At 37.8% G+C, this 17,313-nt stretch overlaps 1 protein-coding gene across 1 annotated transcript; it reads right to left on the reverse strand.

Moving 5' to 3' along the window:
- Window positions 1-6,564: 6,564 nt before the first annotated feature.
- LOC141519184 (putative E3 ubiquitin-protein ligase TRIML1) lies at window positions 6,565-10,722 on the reverse strand. The gene is made up of 5 exons (XM_074231570.1): window positions 10,306-10,722; window positions 8,589-8,819; window positions 7,679-7,701; window positions 7,409-7,509; window positions 6,565-7,094 (listed from the first exon to the last, which is right to left on the reverse strand). Exons 1-5 carry the CDS (start codon window positions 10,720-10,722, stop codon window positions 6,565-6,567), a joined length of 1,302 nt encoding a protein of 433 aa, XP_074087671.1.
- Window positions 10,723-17,313: the final 6,591 nt, after the last annotated feature.

The following is a 17,313-nucleotide window of genomic DNA, read 5'->3' on the forward strand; positions in this document are numbered from 1 at the left end:
AAAAAAGGAAGACAGCTCAAATTTCTCTTAGCTGTGTGAGCAAATCACTTCCCTTCCTGAACCTTCGTCTTCACATTGGATAGTAAAGGAACTTGTCTTATAAGGTTGCCCTTCAGATTAAATGAGTTATTATATGTAAAGTGTTTTATAAACCTTGTCAAAGATGAAAGAATTTTAAACTTCTATTTCAGTAACAAGTGACAGCTCCCCTACTGATTAAATTGGAGAATGGAGAGGAGAGGGGGAGGTTGAGTCAAACTACAGAGAATTTCCCAGTAATCAAATCCATTAGCATTTGAAGAGGGTACTTAAAGATGACTCCTTTTATAGTAAAATGAAACAAAAGCATTATCTTCTACGGTAGACTATAGGTCATAGAGGCCTAGACTCTCCCTTTTACTGGAATGAGTCCCCCTCCCCCATTCCCAACCCCTTCCTGGCTTCCCTCCACCTCTTCCCTCACCTGGCCCTCTCCCTATCCTACTTTGTGGGTTGAACCGTCCTTTGACTGGACAAGCCAGAGGTGACATTTAAGATCGCACCAATCCATGGACACTACTATTTGTCAGGAGATTCACCTACTAGTGAGGGGTCTGGCTAAATCCCTCTATCTCACCTCTCAATTTATTTATTTATTTTTTTAAGTTTTTTTTTTTAAATTTTTGCAAGGCAATGGGGTTAAGTGACTTGCCCAAGGCCACACAGCTAGGTAATTATTGTGTCTGAGACTGGATTTGAACTCAGGTATCCTGACTCCAGGGTCAGTGCTCTATCCAATGTGCCACCTAGCCCCCCCCCCCCCCCCCCCCACTTCTCAATTTAAAGAAAAATCTCTGTGCTTGTTAACCTAATTCTGTTTTGTTCTTTCTGAAGGCCGAAACCTCTTGTAACTTTTTTGTGTTTGATTAGGACAAACTCTGGTCTGGTTAACACATTTATTTTCAACAAGCCATACTCAACCAGGACCTCTCCTCATTTAGGGGAGATCCATCAGTCATGGCCTAAAACTCTATATAAATACTGTTATTAAATTATCTGGTTATTCTAGACTAGTCTCTTAGAGAGGTGGGTTGGGAACCTTTTTATATGGAAATGTATTGAAGATAGAAATGTTGTGCAGCTAGATGGTATAGTGAATAGAGCACTGGCCTTGGAATTAGGAGGACAGGAGTTCAAATCCAGTCTCAGAAGCTTGATAAGGCATTAGCCCTGTGACCCTGGGCAAGTCACTTAACCCTGGTTGCCTTACATCCAGGGCCACCTCCAATTGTTCAGATTCATGTCTGACCACTGGTCCCAGATGGCTCTGGAGGAGAAAGTGAATCTGGTAACTTAGCACAGCTCCCCTCAAATTCAATTCATATGCTTATCATGGCATCATCTCCCTGATGTCATGGTCTTCTTCCGGAAAGAAGGACAAGCATCACAATAATAGGATGATGATGCCTTGGTGTCCAAGTGAATTGAAATTAAGGGAGGGGGGCTGTGCAAAGTCACCAGTCTCATTTTCTCCTCCAGAGGCACCGGAGTCCAGTAGCCAGCTGAGGGTCAGGATGACTGGAGATGGCCCAGGATAAAGTAGGAGAACTGACTTTTTGAAAGCTAGGGTTTTTAACAGCTCTCAGTTTGACTGAGGCAGAGCTCATTAAGTAATTAAGTTGATGGTGCTGGAGGGTCAGTGCTCTAAGTACTTAAGTGCTCTTAAGGCCCCCTAGAGGTTAAGTAAAAAAATGAGGCAGTTTAAATGAAAAAAAATCAACCCGGAAATGTCCTCAGGGTTTCTGGGGGGAAAAAAACACAAAACAATTGCTATTTACATTCACTCTGAGGCAATCAGAATTCACACACAAATAACTAAAGCATCAGATAAAAATTCTAGGTCTGAACTCCACCTCTCTAAGGAGAACAAAGTTGAGATTTCTGGTCCCAATTTACTGCTCCCCCTCCTGGCAAGAATTAAAGCCTACTCTTGAGAAAGGTGGGAAAAAAAGACACTGGAGATCTCTATTCCGTCTTAGTCTGCTGTCAAAAATCAGTCCCCACAACAAAGTTATTAATTACTATTTAAATTTTCCTAGAAATCTTTGTAATTCTAATTATGCTGGAAATTTGTTCTGAGAATTCATAAATGACCTAATTGAATTCTCTTTTGAAGATGTCTTTCAAAATATTTGAGAGATTTTTTCAGAAGCTGAAATTTATAAAAAACATTTTAGATACTTTTTTGTGGTGCAAAATTGTGCCATTATTTTATTTTATTTTATCTAATTTCCCCTTTTGCTATATTGTGTTTATTTGGGTGGTTCTATTTTTCTATTTTTTTTTTTGCATAGGATTACCACAAACTTTTTTAAACTTTGAAAAATAATCTTTTTAAAAATAGTAGTTCATTAGCCTTTATATTATTAGGCTTTAAAAATGTTTCTGCTCTGATTATCAGATTTTCTTCTGCACTTCTTATGAAATCATTAGTTTGTTGCCTTCCTAGGTAATTTTGTCTTCATTCAAAATTTATTTTTATTTTTTCTTTTTCTGGTATATTAATGTTTGTTTTCAGATGTATAAATTTGCATTTCAGCAGTTTTTTTATGATGATGCCATGATAAGCATATGAATTGAATTTGAGGGGAGCTGTGCTAAGTTACCAGATTCACTTTCTCCTCCAGAGCCATCTGGGGCCAGTGGTCAGACATGAATCTAAACAATTGGAGATGGCCCTGGATGTGAGGCAACCAGGGTTAAGTGACTTGCCCAAGGTCACACAGCTAATGCCTATCAAGCTTCTGAGACTGGATTTAAACTCCTGTCCTCCTAATTCCAAGGCCAGTGCTCTATTCACTATACCATCTAGCTGCACAACATTTCTATCTTCAATACATTTCCATATAGAAAAACTTAAACTTCCTCTTATAAATTTTCCTGTATTGTCTCATTGTTATTATACTCTATAAAAATATTTGTGACTCCATTAAATTATTCTTTGACCTATTATTTACTGATGATCTCCATGAATTTAGTCTTAATAAAGAATTAAACTGAACATGGTATTAATGTCCTAATGAGGGACACATGTTAGCATCCAGAGTTTGATCTCAAGAAAGAGCAAACAGAAATAAGTTAACATACAATTTTATTAAATTTCTCTAAACTTAGTGATTTCAAAGGCATGCATGGGACTTCTCAAATGGAGGTTTGGAGAGGGATCCTTATACATTTCTACTATCAGAACTGGGGATCTGAAAAAGTTGCTTCGGATTTGTCCATCTAGGGACCTGCCCTCAATTCTTGTTGGAGTTGGATAGCAGATATTCCTATTATGCCAGGAGGAATATCTTCTCCCATCTCAGGACCTTTGTGCCTTATCAATTATGCTAAAGGCCTCCACAAAGCATGAGAATTTCCCCCCTCCAAGATGTGGGTGCTATCCAGTGACCATTGATACAAATGGGGTGGGGGTTCATATTTGTTATGAAAGAAAAAAACAGAATTTAAATTTGTTTTTAGGTGACAACAATATTACTTAAGACTTTTCCCTTCAGTTATGTGTTTCTTCCCTTTCTTGATTAATGTCTATTTTGGTTCAACATCATGGCAAAATGGAAAAACTTCTGGTCATTTAGGTGGGCACAATTAGGTACAATTCCTGCCTAAGAAACACATATCTGCTGTGTAACTCTGGGAAAATCATTTAATTATAATGCTCACAGATAATGTTCTAAGACCAAAGTTTTAAAGAGAGAACATGATTGTCTTTTGATGTGGGTAGAAAAAGTTTGTTGCCAGCCTCTGCTTGATGATGGGTAATCTGTTCATTTCTTTTTTTAAAATTTATTTAAGGGAGTGGGGTTTTTAAGTGACTTGCCCAAGGTCACACAACTAGGCAATTATTAAGTGTCTGAGGGTTTGAACTCAGGTCCTCCCCACTCCAGGGTAGGTGCTGTATCCACTACACCACCTAGCTGCCCCTTTTTTAAAAAAATTATTTAGGTTCATTTCTTAAGTGAAAAATTCACAAACCATCTGATTCCAAAGTTAAGAAAGGTTTAAATTTTTAATCCACAGGTTATTGTAAATTTCACAGGGAATTATAGAAAGTTCACGGGTGACATCAAATAATTCACATGTCAAACTCTCCGGAGAAGCTTCAAGATGGTGAGCCACTTAAAGGTCAGGCTGATTAGCAGATGTTGAGTTTAAAAAAGTTAAAGTGTTTAAGAGGAAAAAGAAAGTAAAGAAGCTTAGATCCACATAGATCCAGTCACAAGGAGATAGGAGTAGTCAAGTTAAAATGATAAGAAAAAGGGAAAAGGTAAGAAGCTTAGAAGAGAGAAATAAAAGAGAAGCTTAGGTCAACATAGATCCAGCCACAAAGAGCTGAACTGTTCCAGTCACATGGTCAGATCATTAGGCTCTAGCTTAGAAAGAGCAAGCAGAATTCATTGAGAGTCCAAAAGAGAAAAGAGCAAGAGAGAGAGAGAGATCCCTAGATTATGGACTTGTGGTACAAGAATGTTACAAAAATTATTGCACCATGCAGAATTATGAGAAAAGCAGCTTTTTATACTGGACAGGGGGCTGAAGTCAAAGACATGAAGGACTAGGCCAAAGCCTACTCTATATCAATATTGACCTTAGGTCTTTGAACAAATCATTTAGTCTCTCTGTTTTCTAAGAAATTTTTAAAATTACAAGTGGTATAGAAGGTGCCAACCTGCTTTGGTAAAGGGATTTTCATCAAATTAATTCTCCAAAGTTTAAATATTTTCCCTCTAATGTAACATGGTTTTTGTAGCTTTCCCGATCCAATTTTATGAAATTATGTTATGTGACATAAAAAAACCTTTCAGGTCCTATTCTGGGATTTTTATTCCCTAAGCCACACACATTGGAGAAAAGTGGAGTTAGTTGCTAAACCACTCCTTAAGCACCACTCACCAGAAAGGTGTCTGAGTGCACTTTTCTCTCCTAAGATCTCTCATCTCTGTCTCTTACTTGTTTCTCTTCTGGACTTTCAGGCCTTGACAACTTCTGTAAGTTTGGCCTTAAAAATGTAATTAAATTAAACAGGTTTACCTCTAGAATTGTACACAAAAGGGACAAACATCTCAAGAAAGAACAAAAAAGAATTAGGTTACAAACATGTTTATTAATTTTTTTAAACTTGCTGATTGTGCAGGCATGCTGGGGGGGGGTCTAACTAGAAAACTGGGACCCCAAAATAGAGTTTTGGAGAGGGATTCTTATACCATTTCATTATCATAAAGACAGAATCTGCAAAGTTACTTTCTGGCTTTATCCATCAAGCGAGTAACCCTCTAATCAGGATGGGGAGGGATATCAGGTATACCATTCTATACCTCCTAGAAGGTATGACCAAGAGGACATGCCAAGAGCAATGACTCCTTCCAACCAGGATCTTTGTGCCTTATCACTTATGCCACAAAACATGTGAATCTTCCCCCTCCAAGATGTTGGCACCACCTAGTGACTTTTGATACAATCAGGAGATTCATATTTTTTATTAGAGCTCAACAGTCTCTATAAAGCAAGGATCAAGAATGCCTTTGTTATAGTTGAATATTTATTCTCCTGTAGAAATGAGCTGACAACATTAAAAATTTAGATAAGTACCAGTGGCAATGTCACTTTACTCTGTCTGAATTCTCAAACTCACATTTTAGGCAGATCTTTACTTCTCACTGACTGTAGTCTGGGTTCAGCCCTAACAGAACTGTGATCCATATCCACTAAAGATCCCCTGTAAGAGTGTTTCCTTAATGTTCAAATTCTTCATGACCAAATACTCAATTTTTTTTTAACTTGTCATATGCTGGAAAAGAGGGGACCACAACTAGAGCTTCTGTTTTCTGCATTCCTCCAAATATTTGTTTCATAATAGACAATAAAATCATTTCTTCCAACCTTTAATGAGATTGCAAAGTTACAAAGTGATAGTCATATCTTTATAGAAAGTCAGCAATTTATACAACTAACAAACATTAACATCATTTTACATTGGGTTTTACACTTACAAAGGACTTTAGATTATATCAGTTGAGCCCTTCAATTACCCTTGTAAGGTGAAGCTATACTCTCTGAAGTGAAATAACATAAAACCCACAATATTCTGTGTCTTCAAAGCAATGCTTCTATTAAATGACAGAGTTTGACTTGTATCTACAACACCAGGTTTTGACTAAGTGCAATTGATGGCTCTTTGGGTGTTTTATTAGAGTGCCATTGTTCTGAAGAGGCACCTTTGATAAATCAATATTGGGCTCAAATGCTTACTTAACAATACCCAATAAGAATGCTTCAAAATCATATCATGAACAATATTCAGTCTAGGATGGACATATATTAGAACTGTCCTTAAGAAATGTCAAAGAAGGGGCCAGTTAGGTGACATCATGGAGAGAGTACCAGTTCTGAAGTCAGGAGGATTTCAGTTCAAATTTGACCTCAGATACTTAGTAGCAGTGTGACCCTGAGCACTGTCACTTAACCAGAATTGCCTCAAAGGGGGGGGGGTTGTCTAGGGAAAAACTATTTTAGATGTAAATATTAGACTTCCCTGAGGATCATTGGAATTCCACTCAATTCCCCGCTTGGAGGACAAGGAGAAAAGAAGGGTCGAATTGGCATAGAAAAGGGGAAATGAGGGAAACGAAATATGAAGGATTTCCTCAAGGCATCATAAAATGATATGGTCTTTTCCTCACAGTCCAGTAAAATCCCAACAATATGGATAGGGGCATGGACTTGACATTTGAAGTAGGGAGGAATAGTCACAACAGTGTGAAGATCTCCATTCCTAACGTATGAAAGAAGGGATACATCCTCAGAGGAGATATTGACATCTCTCCTCAATGATTCCTTGCATATACCAACTGACCACTGCCAACTGTCTCCCACATCAACCTCCCAATAGTAGATTCCAGAAATGAAGATTTGTGCTCCCAAAATGATACTCTCCTTAAATTGGTTAGGTGTGAAAGTTACAGTCCGCTGGTAGCTTCCATGTACAACAGTTTTCAGATCATCAAACACAATGAGATATGGACACGCACTTTCTGGATCCAGGGTCACATCCACTGAAAAAAGAGAACAAGCAGTAGAGAATTTTAGTTTCTGGACCCCTGAATAGACAAGTACAGCATAGGGTCCCATCTGTTTCAGCTTTTCCATATCCATGAGTAAAGTTTGTATAAAAAAATCTCTGCATTGATATAAAGTAATAATAATATTATGGTTCCTTTGGTTGTCCCATTGCTAGTTTGGGAGCTAAGAAAATGTCATGGCTTCTCTGTATGTCTGTATGTCTACCTACTCAACCTCCATTAAGCCATTAAGGAAGGCTCTGGGTCCTTTGAAATAGAAGTTTAATACCATCAATGCAGTTTCTCACCTTTGAAGTGTGTCAGCATTTCCCCAATCAAAGTGTAAGAAGATATGTTCCCTGGAGTAGTGGTGACAGTCTCTGGATGATATCCCAAAAGGGACTCACACCTGCAGAACAGACAGATTTATTTTATCCTCAGGGACAGACAGCCCTTCCTCCCATCAGCTAGACCCTCCATCTAAGCACTGCATTATTCCAAAAGCTCCTCTGTATATTTCCATTCCCAAACCTCTTGCTGCTCTAGTTTCCTTAGAAGGACCCCAAATTAAATCTTACCTGGTCAGTGTATGTCCTATGACCTAGGGAGAAAGAGGAGAGAGACTGAGTTTTGGTCTTTGCTATGCCTTATACACTGGCACTTCAGTGATAAGATTGTCCATTTGCCCCTCTAAGTCATGAGTACCAAATACAATTGGCTCTCAGTTCCCATGCATTTTATTGATCTAGGCTCATTGTGGCTAGAGTTTTTCATCAAGAGAATTGCCTAAATGTGATAGCTCAGGAACCCTATGCTTTAATTTCTAGCACATTTCTCTTAAGTTTTTGATAAAACTTAGACCTTAGATGCCTGTCTACTGAACAAAAGAACATGCTTTCTATTTTAATATTTTTTAGATGACACATTAGTATTAAGAACACATACTCCTATGAAGAGTTTAAATGAGCCCTCTAAATCCACTGAAGAGTTTGTACCAGGGCAATTGCCTTCATACTAAATGCTCATGATCTATAAGATCTTGTGAATTAGGAAATCTGCTTGAGGGTCTTTTTTATTTGTCATCTGTCCATTTCCAACCCAATCTGAAAAGAACCCCAAATAATTATCTTTTTCTTTATGTAGTGTATCCTTGGAATTCTGATGATCAGATGTTTCAGAGATCTTTTTTTTTAGGTTTTTGCAAGACAAATGGGGTTAAGTGACTTGCCCAAGGCCACGCAGCTAGGTAATTATTAAATGTCTGTGGTCACATTTGAACTCAGGTACTCCTGACTCCAGGGCTGGTACTCTATCCACTGTGCCACCTAGCTGCCCCTGATCAGATGTTTCAGAATTGGAAGCAATCAGTTTCCAGATCCTGCTGTTAATCTCATCTGTTATTTGCTCATTCTTAGTCAGATTTTGGAGATCTTGGGCAGCTGAGTAAATCAAGTGTCATTAGATTATTGGATAACTTCCAATTCCCACCTGCAGAAACTGGACATTGAGTTTCTGGTGATGTTGCTGTAATTCTCCAATCACCTCCTTCAAGCTTTGAAGTCGCTGAGAGAGTCTGGTTTCATGTTCTCTTACTCTCTTCAGGTGGTCACTTTCCTGCTTTTCCAACTTGTAAAGATGAAGTTGCTGTTCTTTCTCAAGCAATTCATAGAATCTTCTGTATTCAGCCATCATACTCTTCCTCTGAACTTGGCAATTTTCCTACAAGGAAGAAGCTTGATCTGATTAGGTTCAAAGGTCTCTCAATCAATGTCAAAAAAAAACACAAAAAAAAACCATGGTCCTTATCTCCACTTCATTAGGAAGACTTTGTGAGTACTTACTATCTTGTTCATTTCCTTTGATGTAGTACATAAAAAGATGGCATCACAGTCAAGGAACCCTGGTCTACCAGGTCTTACTTCTAACACATAATAATTCTATGAGCTTATATAAATCTTTGATTAATCTTTTTTTTTTTAGGTTTTTGCAAAGCAATGGGGTTAAGTGGCTTGCCCAAGGCCACACAGCTAGGTGATTATTAAGTGTCTGAGGCCAGAATTGAACTCATGTCCTCCTGCCTCCAGGGCCAGTGCTCTATCCACTGTGCCACCTAGCCGCCCCCTGATTATACTTTTGATAGCCTAGGGAAGTGGTATTCAGATCTCATAGAAATATATCTTCGTTGGTTGCACTTTGACTTAGGAAACATAAAATTAGCATTATCCATTTTGTATTTTCTTTTTCTTTTTTTGTTAAATATTTCCCAATGACATTTTAATTTGGTTAAGGTGAATTCAGGTATTTTTGGGGCTGCTTGCTGCCCAGTTGGTTTTGAATGACCACCTCTGCAACCAGACAATCCTTTAAGACCTTAAATTTAACATATGGAATTTTTCTACTAGCTGGTAAGATTCTACTGCAGTCAGCTTGAATGTGTAATTCTAGATCACCATGGTATTAAGAAGTTTCATTGATGAACTGTCTATCTCTAGTTTCAGGAATCTTTTTTTTAAGGTTTTTGCAAGGCAATGGGGTTAAGTGGCTTGCCCAAGGTCACACAGCTATGTAATTATCAAGTGTCTGAAGCTGGATTTGAACTCAGGTACTCCTGACTTCAGGGCCCGTGCTCTATCCACTGTTCCACCTAGCTTCCCAAGACTTTAAATTTAGAGAAGATGTAGACTTGTATTGGCAGAATGTGTTTACACATTCACAAATTCCCAAGGAAATTGAAAGACCTGGTGATCCTCCTGAATAATATTTCCCAAAGTTGAAAGCTTTTATTAGAAAAAATTTGCATGAATTTTTACTTTCAGAAAAGATTATGCTAAACTTCTTTTTGCTGCAGTGTCCAGAAGATTCTGACTCTAATCCAAAGGAACTCAAATCACTTACCCTGAAATTTTTCTCTTTCTCCCTTTCTTGAGTCAGCATGTTCTGAACAGTTTCCATTTCTTTCCAGCAATGATCCAAAATCGTTTGGAGCTTGCCCTAAGGAAACACTACCATCAATTCACACATGATGCTCTTCCCTGAAAGGCAATGATAGTTAAAAGGGTCTATTGCTGCATTTGCCCTTGGCCTGAAAAGGTACAGGTAATGCAGGAGCTTCCTAGCCTCCAGTCCATCTATATTGACAAAGGGATTGGTTCAAAGAACCAGCAGTGGGAGAGAGGGAATGCAATTTCTCCATAGAAATACTTACCCTAGAATCCTCTGCAGCCTTTTCTATAAAGTAAACCTTATGTCCTCTGTGTTCTGGTGTTGCTGAGCAAAGTATACAGAGGAAGACTTGGTCCTCCTCACAGTATAGCTCTTGGTCTTTCTCATGTATGGTACATTTGGTGTTTTCCTCTTTGATCTTCAGCAAGTAGGGTTTGATATGCCTGGCTATGTTGGCCAAATTTTCTAGGCAATAATTACACTCAAAGTCTCTCAACTGGAAGATTCTTTCGCACTCAGGACATGGGTGGGGTTGGTCATCTTCTCCCCACTTCCTGAGGAGGCACAGGTGGCAAAAGCTGTGACCACAGCCCAAGGTCACTGGTTCCTTGAAGTAATCCATGCATATAGGGCAGGACAGCTGTTCCTTGAGGCTTTTGGCAAAACGAGCCCCAGCCATGTTTGTGAGCAGAAGCAAACTCTAATTCAGTCTCCTAAAGGGTTGGAGAGTAGGTCTTCTCTGCTTGTGCTTACTTATCTCCCAGGGTCTTCTGGCCACTTTCAGCTTCTTTCCTTCTCTGAAAGAGAAACATCATTTTACTAGAGTAGAGAGGAAATTAATGAATAGTTGTGGCCAAACAAATCTCTAAAGATCTGGATTGAAGAACTTAAGCTCTCTTCTCTGAACCCACCAAAAGTCAGAATCAGCCATTGTGGTGAAGTTGGAAGTCCTCTCCCACCTGCCTTATTTTTCTAGCCTCATAAATGGTCTCTTCTGCTTCTATCTCTTCCTTCCAATCACAGAGTCTAATCTATGTCCAGGTTCTCCTGGAGATAATAAACAGAAAACATCTGCCTATACATCCTCCAAAATGCCTAAAACTCAAACTCTCCAAACAATTCTAAAAATTCTATTTATTGAGGGTGAAACTGCTATGTTTAACAAGCATTTAATAACCCCTTTTCCATAAGGCTGTGATGTAAGTCAAGTCATCCTAGTCTGATACCTAGGATATGTCCTTATCCTTCAGTTTCAAAGATACACAATTAATAACCTCTCAGACATCAGCTTTGGAAGGGGCCAAAGACAACATAATAGCCAATTTCTTCATTTTACATTTAGGACTTACAGGTTCAGGAAATCTTAAATCTCTCAAAAGCTTATTTTAAAGTAAGCAGTCAATGATCTTATTATTGAAAAACAAAACTAAGTGACATTTTGTAACCAAATCTGGGGTTAGAAACAAACATATCTTTGCTAGAATCTGAATAAAAATGGCTCTGACTTTAGGTAAATCTGAAACCCTCCAGAGACATTCTCTGCTCTACTGTCTTCTCTTTTCTGGTGAATATTCCTTCAGTTTGAATGAGCAATAGGATAGGAAAATATCCTGAAAATAAGAAAAAATGATTTCAAAGTGGGAAATTTACCTCTACTTTCACAAATCTAGGTTTTCTTCAGTTTGCAACTTCCAAGTTGAACTTCCAAGAAATAGGCTCTGAAATTAGATCATTCTATTGACTTGGCCCCTTTATACCCCTCTGCACTTCCCAACCCCACCTCTTGGATTCACACCTAGTTCACCTGATTGCCTTAACAACCCTGGTGACCTGGGTTCTACTTTAGATGGAAGTACCAGAGCTGAATTCACACCTGAACTGAACTTTCTGTGCCAGAGTTTCACAGGTACTGAGTTTAATTCAACACTTTTTAAAATCCATACTGTATTGTGATTTTAAATGAGGTTCTGATTCCTGCAAATGACATTCTCGATGACACTTGTGAAGATGAAAGTATTTTAATTACACAACACAAGGAATAGATTGATTACAATAACATCCAATACAGCAACTAATACATTAAAGACAATGGGTTAGTAATCCTATAATCAAAGTAGAAGAAAAAAGATAAAGATAACATCACCAATTCGGGGGAGCACCAACTCTGAACAGTCTGTGGCTGGGGGAATCCCATGTTCTTTTCAGTCTTTTGACTTGGGAGAGAGAGGAAGAAAGAAAGAAAGAGAGAGAGAGAGAGAGAGAGAGAGAGAGAGAGAGAGAGAGAGAGAGAGAGAGAGAGAGAGAGAGAGAGAAAGTCCTAGGCAGAAAAAATTCTCCATGGGTGAGATTCCCACCAATGCTTAGAGCCTCAGAGTATGTATCAGTGAAGAACAAAGAAGGCTAGTTGCTAATTTAGTTGTTTAGTTGGGAGGGATTCCTGAGTTCCTTTAACAGATATATGGGAAAAGTTTACAAGTCTAGCAATTTGAAGACTTCAAGGAAATGCCATAGAGGGCCAGAAGATTTTACTTTGAATAAGGTCAATACTGTGAGAATAGCCAGTTCTCCCCAGTACTACCTGTGTATTCCAAGGAGTGGCTGGCTCCTGGAATCTTTGGAATGGGGCCCAATCACCTATGGAATGTTGTGGGGGGGTAAATTCGTGAGGAAGGCACATCCTCATACAGGCTCGAGAGAACTTACTTATAAGAAAACTTCATTTTCTTATTCACATACTAATACAAAAATACTATTATATATATAGTCCCGAGGACATTTAGGTGAGTGCCTTAATGACCCTAAGAGATATGTATACAGAAAGAATATATAAGGATAGGAAATTTGAATGACTTTAGAATGTAACCAAAGCAATGACAAACAGCTACTCCAAAAAATGAAAATGAAACATCTCTTAACAAAGGTGATAAAGTTCAAATGCAGAAAGATACATACATTTTTGGACATAGCTAATTTGGGAATGTGTTTTGTGATACAATAGAAATATTTATTGAAATATTTATTTTACCTGTTTTTTAAAATTATCCTTCTTTGCTCAATGGAGGAGAGGGTGGAGGAGGGGGAGAAACAGATTAATTTTTTAAATGCTTCATAATTGTAAACATAAGAAGATTAAACTACTTAAAATACTATATTTTTTATATTATTTTTCCCCCAGTTACATGTAAAAACAAGTTTTAACATTCATTTTTAAAACTTTGAGTTCTGACATTGAGAAATCAAATTGTTTGATATAGGTTAAAAATGTGTGGTCCTGCAAAATTTACCATGTTTTCTTGTGAAAGTAAGCATAGCCCCCCCAACCCCTAGTCAGGAGTACCTGAGTTCAAACCCAGCCTCAGACACTTAATCATTACCTAGCTGTGTGGCCTTGGGCAAGCCACTTAACCCTATTTACCTTGCAAAAACTAAAAAAAACCTAAAATAAATAAATAAACAAACAAACGAATAAATAAATAAAGTAAAAAAAGGTATGCTTCAAACTGTATTCAGATATCATCAACCCTGTCTTTGGGATGAATAGTATTTTTTATGTAAGTCTTTCAGTGTTATCTTGATCACAGCATTGCAAAATAAATCTTTCACAGCTAATCATCCTATAATATTGCTGACACTTTGTATATAGTCTATTTCCTATTGCCTCTGCTCATATAAATCTTTCCAGGTTTTCCTGAGAGCATCCTGTTTATCATTTCTTGTAGCAGAATAGCATTCCATCAAAATCACATACCACAATTTGTTCAGTCATTCCCCAACTAATGGGCATTCTCTCATTTTCCAATTACTTGCCATCAGAAGAGAGCTGCTATAAATATATTTATACATATAGGTCTTTTTCCTTCCTGTTTGCTATCTCTTCTGGTATATTGACCTGGTAGTGGCATTGCTAGGTCTAAAGGGAGGCATGGTTCTTTTTAACTTTTTGGGTGTAGTTCCAAATTGTTCTACACAATTTCACAGCTTCTCCAAAAGTGCTTTAATGTCTCATTTTCCCTATATTCCCCTCCAAATTTTTAGTTATAAGGTAGTACCTCCAAATTGTTCTAATTTGCATTTCTCTAATCCATAGTGAATTAGGACTTTTAAAAAAAATAGACTTTAGATAGCACTGAAAACTTTATCTGAAAAAGTTCTTATCTTTTGATCATTTATAATTGGGGAATGGCTTTTATTTTTATAAATTTGATTCAGTTTGCTATTGAGAAATGAAATCTTTATCAGAGAAATTTGTTTCATTATTTTCTCCACCATTACTATTGCTAATTGTATTTCTCTTTATCCCATTCTTGTCACCTCCATTTATTCTCTTCTCTAATTTCACCCTGTCCCTCCTCAAGTGTTTTGCATCTGACTACCCCCTCCCACAATCTTCCTTTCCTTTTTATCACCTCCCTCTTCCTTTCTCCCGTACCCTCTCCCTCCTACTTTCCTCTAAGTTAAGATAGATTTTAATATTCAATTGTATGTGTATGTTATTTCCTCTCTGAACTAATTCCTATGAGAATAAGGCTGAATCAATCTTCCTCATCTCTCCCCTCTTCCACTTCACTGCCAAAGCTTTTTCTTTCCCTCTTTAATGTAAAATAACTTATCCCATTTTACATTCCTATTTCCCTTTCTCCCAGTATATTCCTCTCTCATCCCTTAACTTCATCTTTTTAATATATTATCCCTTAATATTCAACTCCCACCTGAGCCTTGTCCACCTATACTCCTTCTAATTGCCCAAATAAATGAGAAAGTTCTATGAGTTATCAGTATCATCTTCCCAAGCAGGACTAAAAGTAGTTCAACTGTTTACCTTTTTATGCTTCACTTGAGTTTCATATTTGAAGAACAAATTTTCTGTTCAACTCTGGTCTTTTAGGAAAGTGTGAAAGTTCCCTATTTCATTACATTTCTATCTTTTCCCCTGAAAGAGTATGTTCATTTTACTAAGTAGTTCATTCTTGGTTGTAATCAAAGCTTTTTTGCTTTCTGGAATATCATATTCCAAACCCTATGATCTCTTATTGTAAACACCGCTAAATCTTGTGTTATCCTGACAACAACTTCATGATAATTGAATTGTTTCTTTCTGGCTACTTGCACTATCTTCTCCTTGATCTGGGAGCTCTGAAATTTGGCTATAATATTCCTGGCAGTTTTCCTTTTGGCATCTCAAGAGGTGAATGGTAGATTCCTTCATTTTCTTTTTTACCCTCTCTTTCTAGACTATCAGAGCAGTTTTTCTTGATAATTTCTTGAAAAACAATATCTAGGCTTTTTTTTATGATCATGTCTTTCAGAAAGTCCAATAATTTTAAAATTATCTCTCCTGGATCTATTTTCCAATTCAGTTCCTTTAGCAATAAGATATTTCACATTGTCTTCTAGCTTTACATTCTTTTGGCTTTGTTTTATTGTTTCTTGATTTTTCACAAAATCATCAGATTCCCTTTACTCCATTCTATATTTTAAGGAATCATTTTCTTCAGTGATTTTGCATCTCCTTTTACATTTGGCCAATTCTGCTTTTTAAAGGCATTCTTCTTCTCATTGACTTTTATGGACCTCTTTTTCCATTTTGCACAATCTTGTTTTTAAGATGTTATTTACTTCATTTTTTGTGTGTGTATCTCCTTCACTAAGCCCCTGATTTGGTTTCATGATTTTCCTACATCACTCTTACTTCTCTTCTCAATTTTTTCCCTACCTCCCTTACTTGATGTTCAAAATCCATTCTGAACTCTTCTATGACCTGAGACCAATTCATATTTTTCTGGGAGACTTTGAATGTGAAAACTTTTGACTTTGTTATATTCTTCTGAGTATATGTTTTGGTCCTACTTATCACCACATTAACTGTCTTTGATCAGATTTGTTTGCTGTACTGTTGTCTGCTCATTTCCCCAGCCTGTGACTTGATTTTACTTCTTTGTTAAAATGGGGCTCTGCTTCTAGAATGGTGGGTACATTGTCCCAGATTTTTGAGGATTTTTGCAGCTGACTTCAGATATACTTCTGGGAACCTGCAAGTTTTCAATTCTTCCAAGGTTTTATGATCTAAGAAAAGGATTGTACCACTCTCCTGGCCTGTGCTCTGGTCTGTGGGTGACCACAAGGATTCCTTTCTGCTCTGGAACTGTGAGAAGGATCCCTGCTCTGCTGAGGCAGTAATCTGTTTGTTCCTGCTTCTTTTCCTGGGACTGGGGTCCCAGACTGTGACCCAGATCTGAGTATGGGCAAAGTAACAGAGTCCTGCTTCAGGGATAGCAATGAGACCATGTTATCTCCTTCTGATCCCATTACCATCTGTGGACTGAGGGCTCCAGAAGCAGTTGCTGCCACTTCCACTGATTTAGCAGCATCCAAGAACTGGCTCTGATCCACTGGGTCTGCACAGCTGAGGCTCACACTGCACTATGCTCCTCTCTCACTCTAATACAACAGACCCTTCCCATTGATCTTCCAAGTTGTCTTGGGTTGGAAAACTGTTTCACTTTGTCTTTTTTTGGGTTCTGCCCCTCTATAATTTGTTTAAAGTCATTATTTAAAGGTATTTGGAGTGGTTTGGGAGAGAGCTTGTAGGAATCCCTGCATTTACTATTGGTGCTGCCTGCCCCTCCCCCATACATCCTAAATGAGAAATCTTAGTGTGTGTGTGTGTGTGTCTGTGTGTGTGTGTGTGTGTGTGTGTGTGTGTGTATGTATTGCAAGGTAATGGGGTTAAATGGCTTGCCCAAAGCCACATAGCTAGGTAATTATTAAGTGTCTGAGGTCAGATTTGAACTCAGGTAACTCCTGACTCCAGGGCTGGTGCTCTATCCACTGTGCTGCCTAGCCCCCCTTATATTTTTTAAAATAAGAATGATATTTGAAGGAGGAGATATTTACCCTGATGACAGTATATAGCTTTTAGTATATTAGAAAATAAGTAATGGTATGGGGAAGAACGCAGTAGATCAAAGAGAAATGAGAAAAATCATTATATCCTAGAATCTCATAGTTGGGAGAAACCTGACAGGTCATGGAGGTCAATGATTAAACAACAAACCATTTCAATTTGTAGACATTACAGAATTACAAAATATTTTGACTAGAAAGAAATTCAGAGTCCAGAGTTTTTTTTTCCAGTTTTGTATGATTCTTTTTGACTTCACTTATAGTTTTCTTGGCGGTAATATTGAAGTGATTTGACATTTCCCTCTCAGGCTCATTTTGCAGATGAGGAAACTGAGGCAAACAGGGTAAAGTGATTTATCCAGGGTTA

This window comes from Macrotis lagotis, chromosome 3, assembly GCF_037893015.1.
Source record: "Macrotis lagotis isolate mMagLag1 chromosome 3, bilby.v1.9.chrom.fasta, whole genome shotgun sequence".
Taxonomy (NCBI): Eukaryota; Metazoa; Chordata; class Mammalia; order Peramelemorphia; family Peramelidae; genus Macrotis; species Macrotis lagotis.

Excerpts from the sequence above, each read along its gene's own strand:
- LOC141519184 (XM_074231570.1), bottom strand. The coding sequence starts at position 10,722 with ATGGCTGGGGCTCGTTTTGCCAAAAGCCTCAAGGAACAGCTGTCCTGC. Across the intron at positions 7,510-7,678 it reads ATAGGACATACACTGACCAG|GTGTGAGTCCCTTTTGGGAT; the intron begins GTAAGATTTAAT and ends TCTGTTCTGCAG. Across the intron at positions 7,095-7,408 it reads AATGCTGACACACTTCAAAG|TGGATGTGACCCTGGATCCA; the intron begins GTGAGAAACTGC and ends CTCTTTTTTCAG.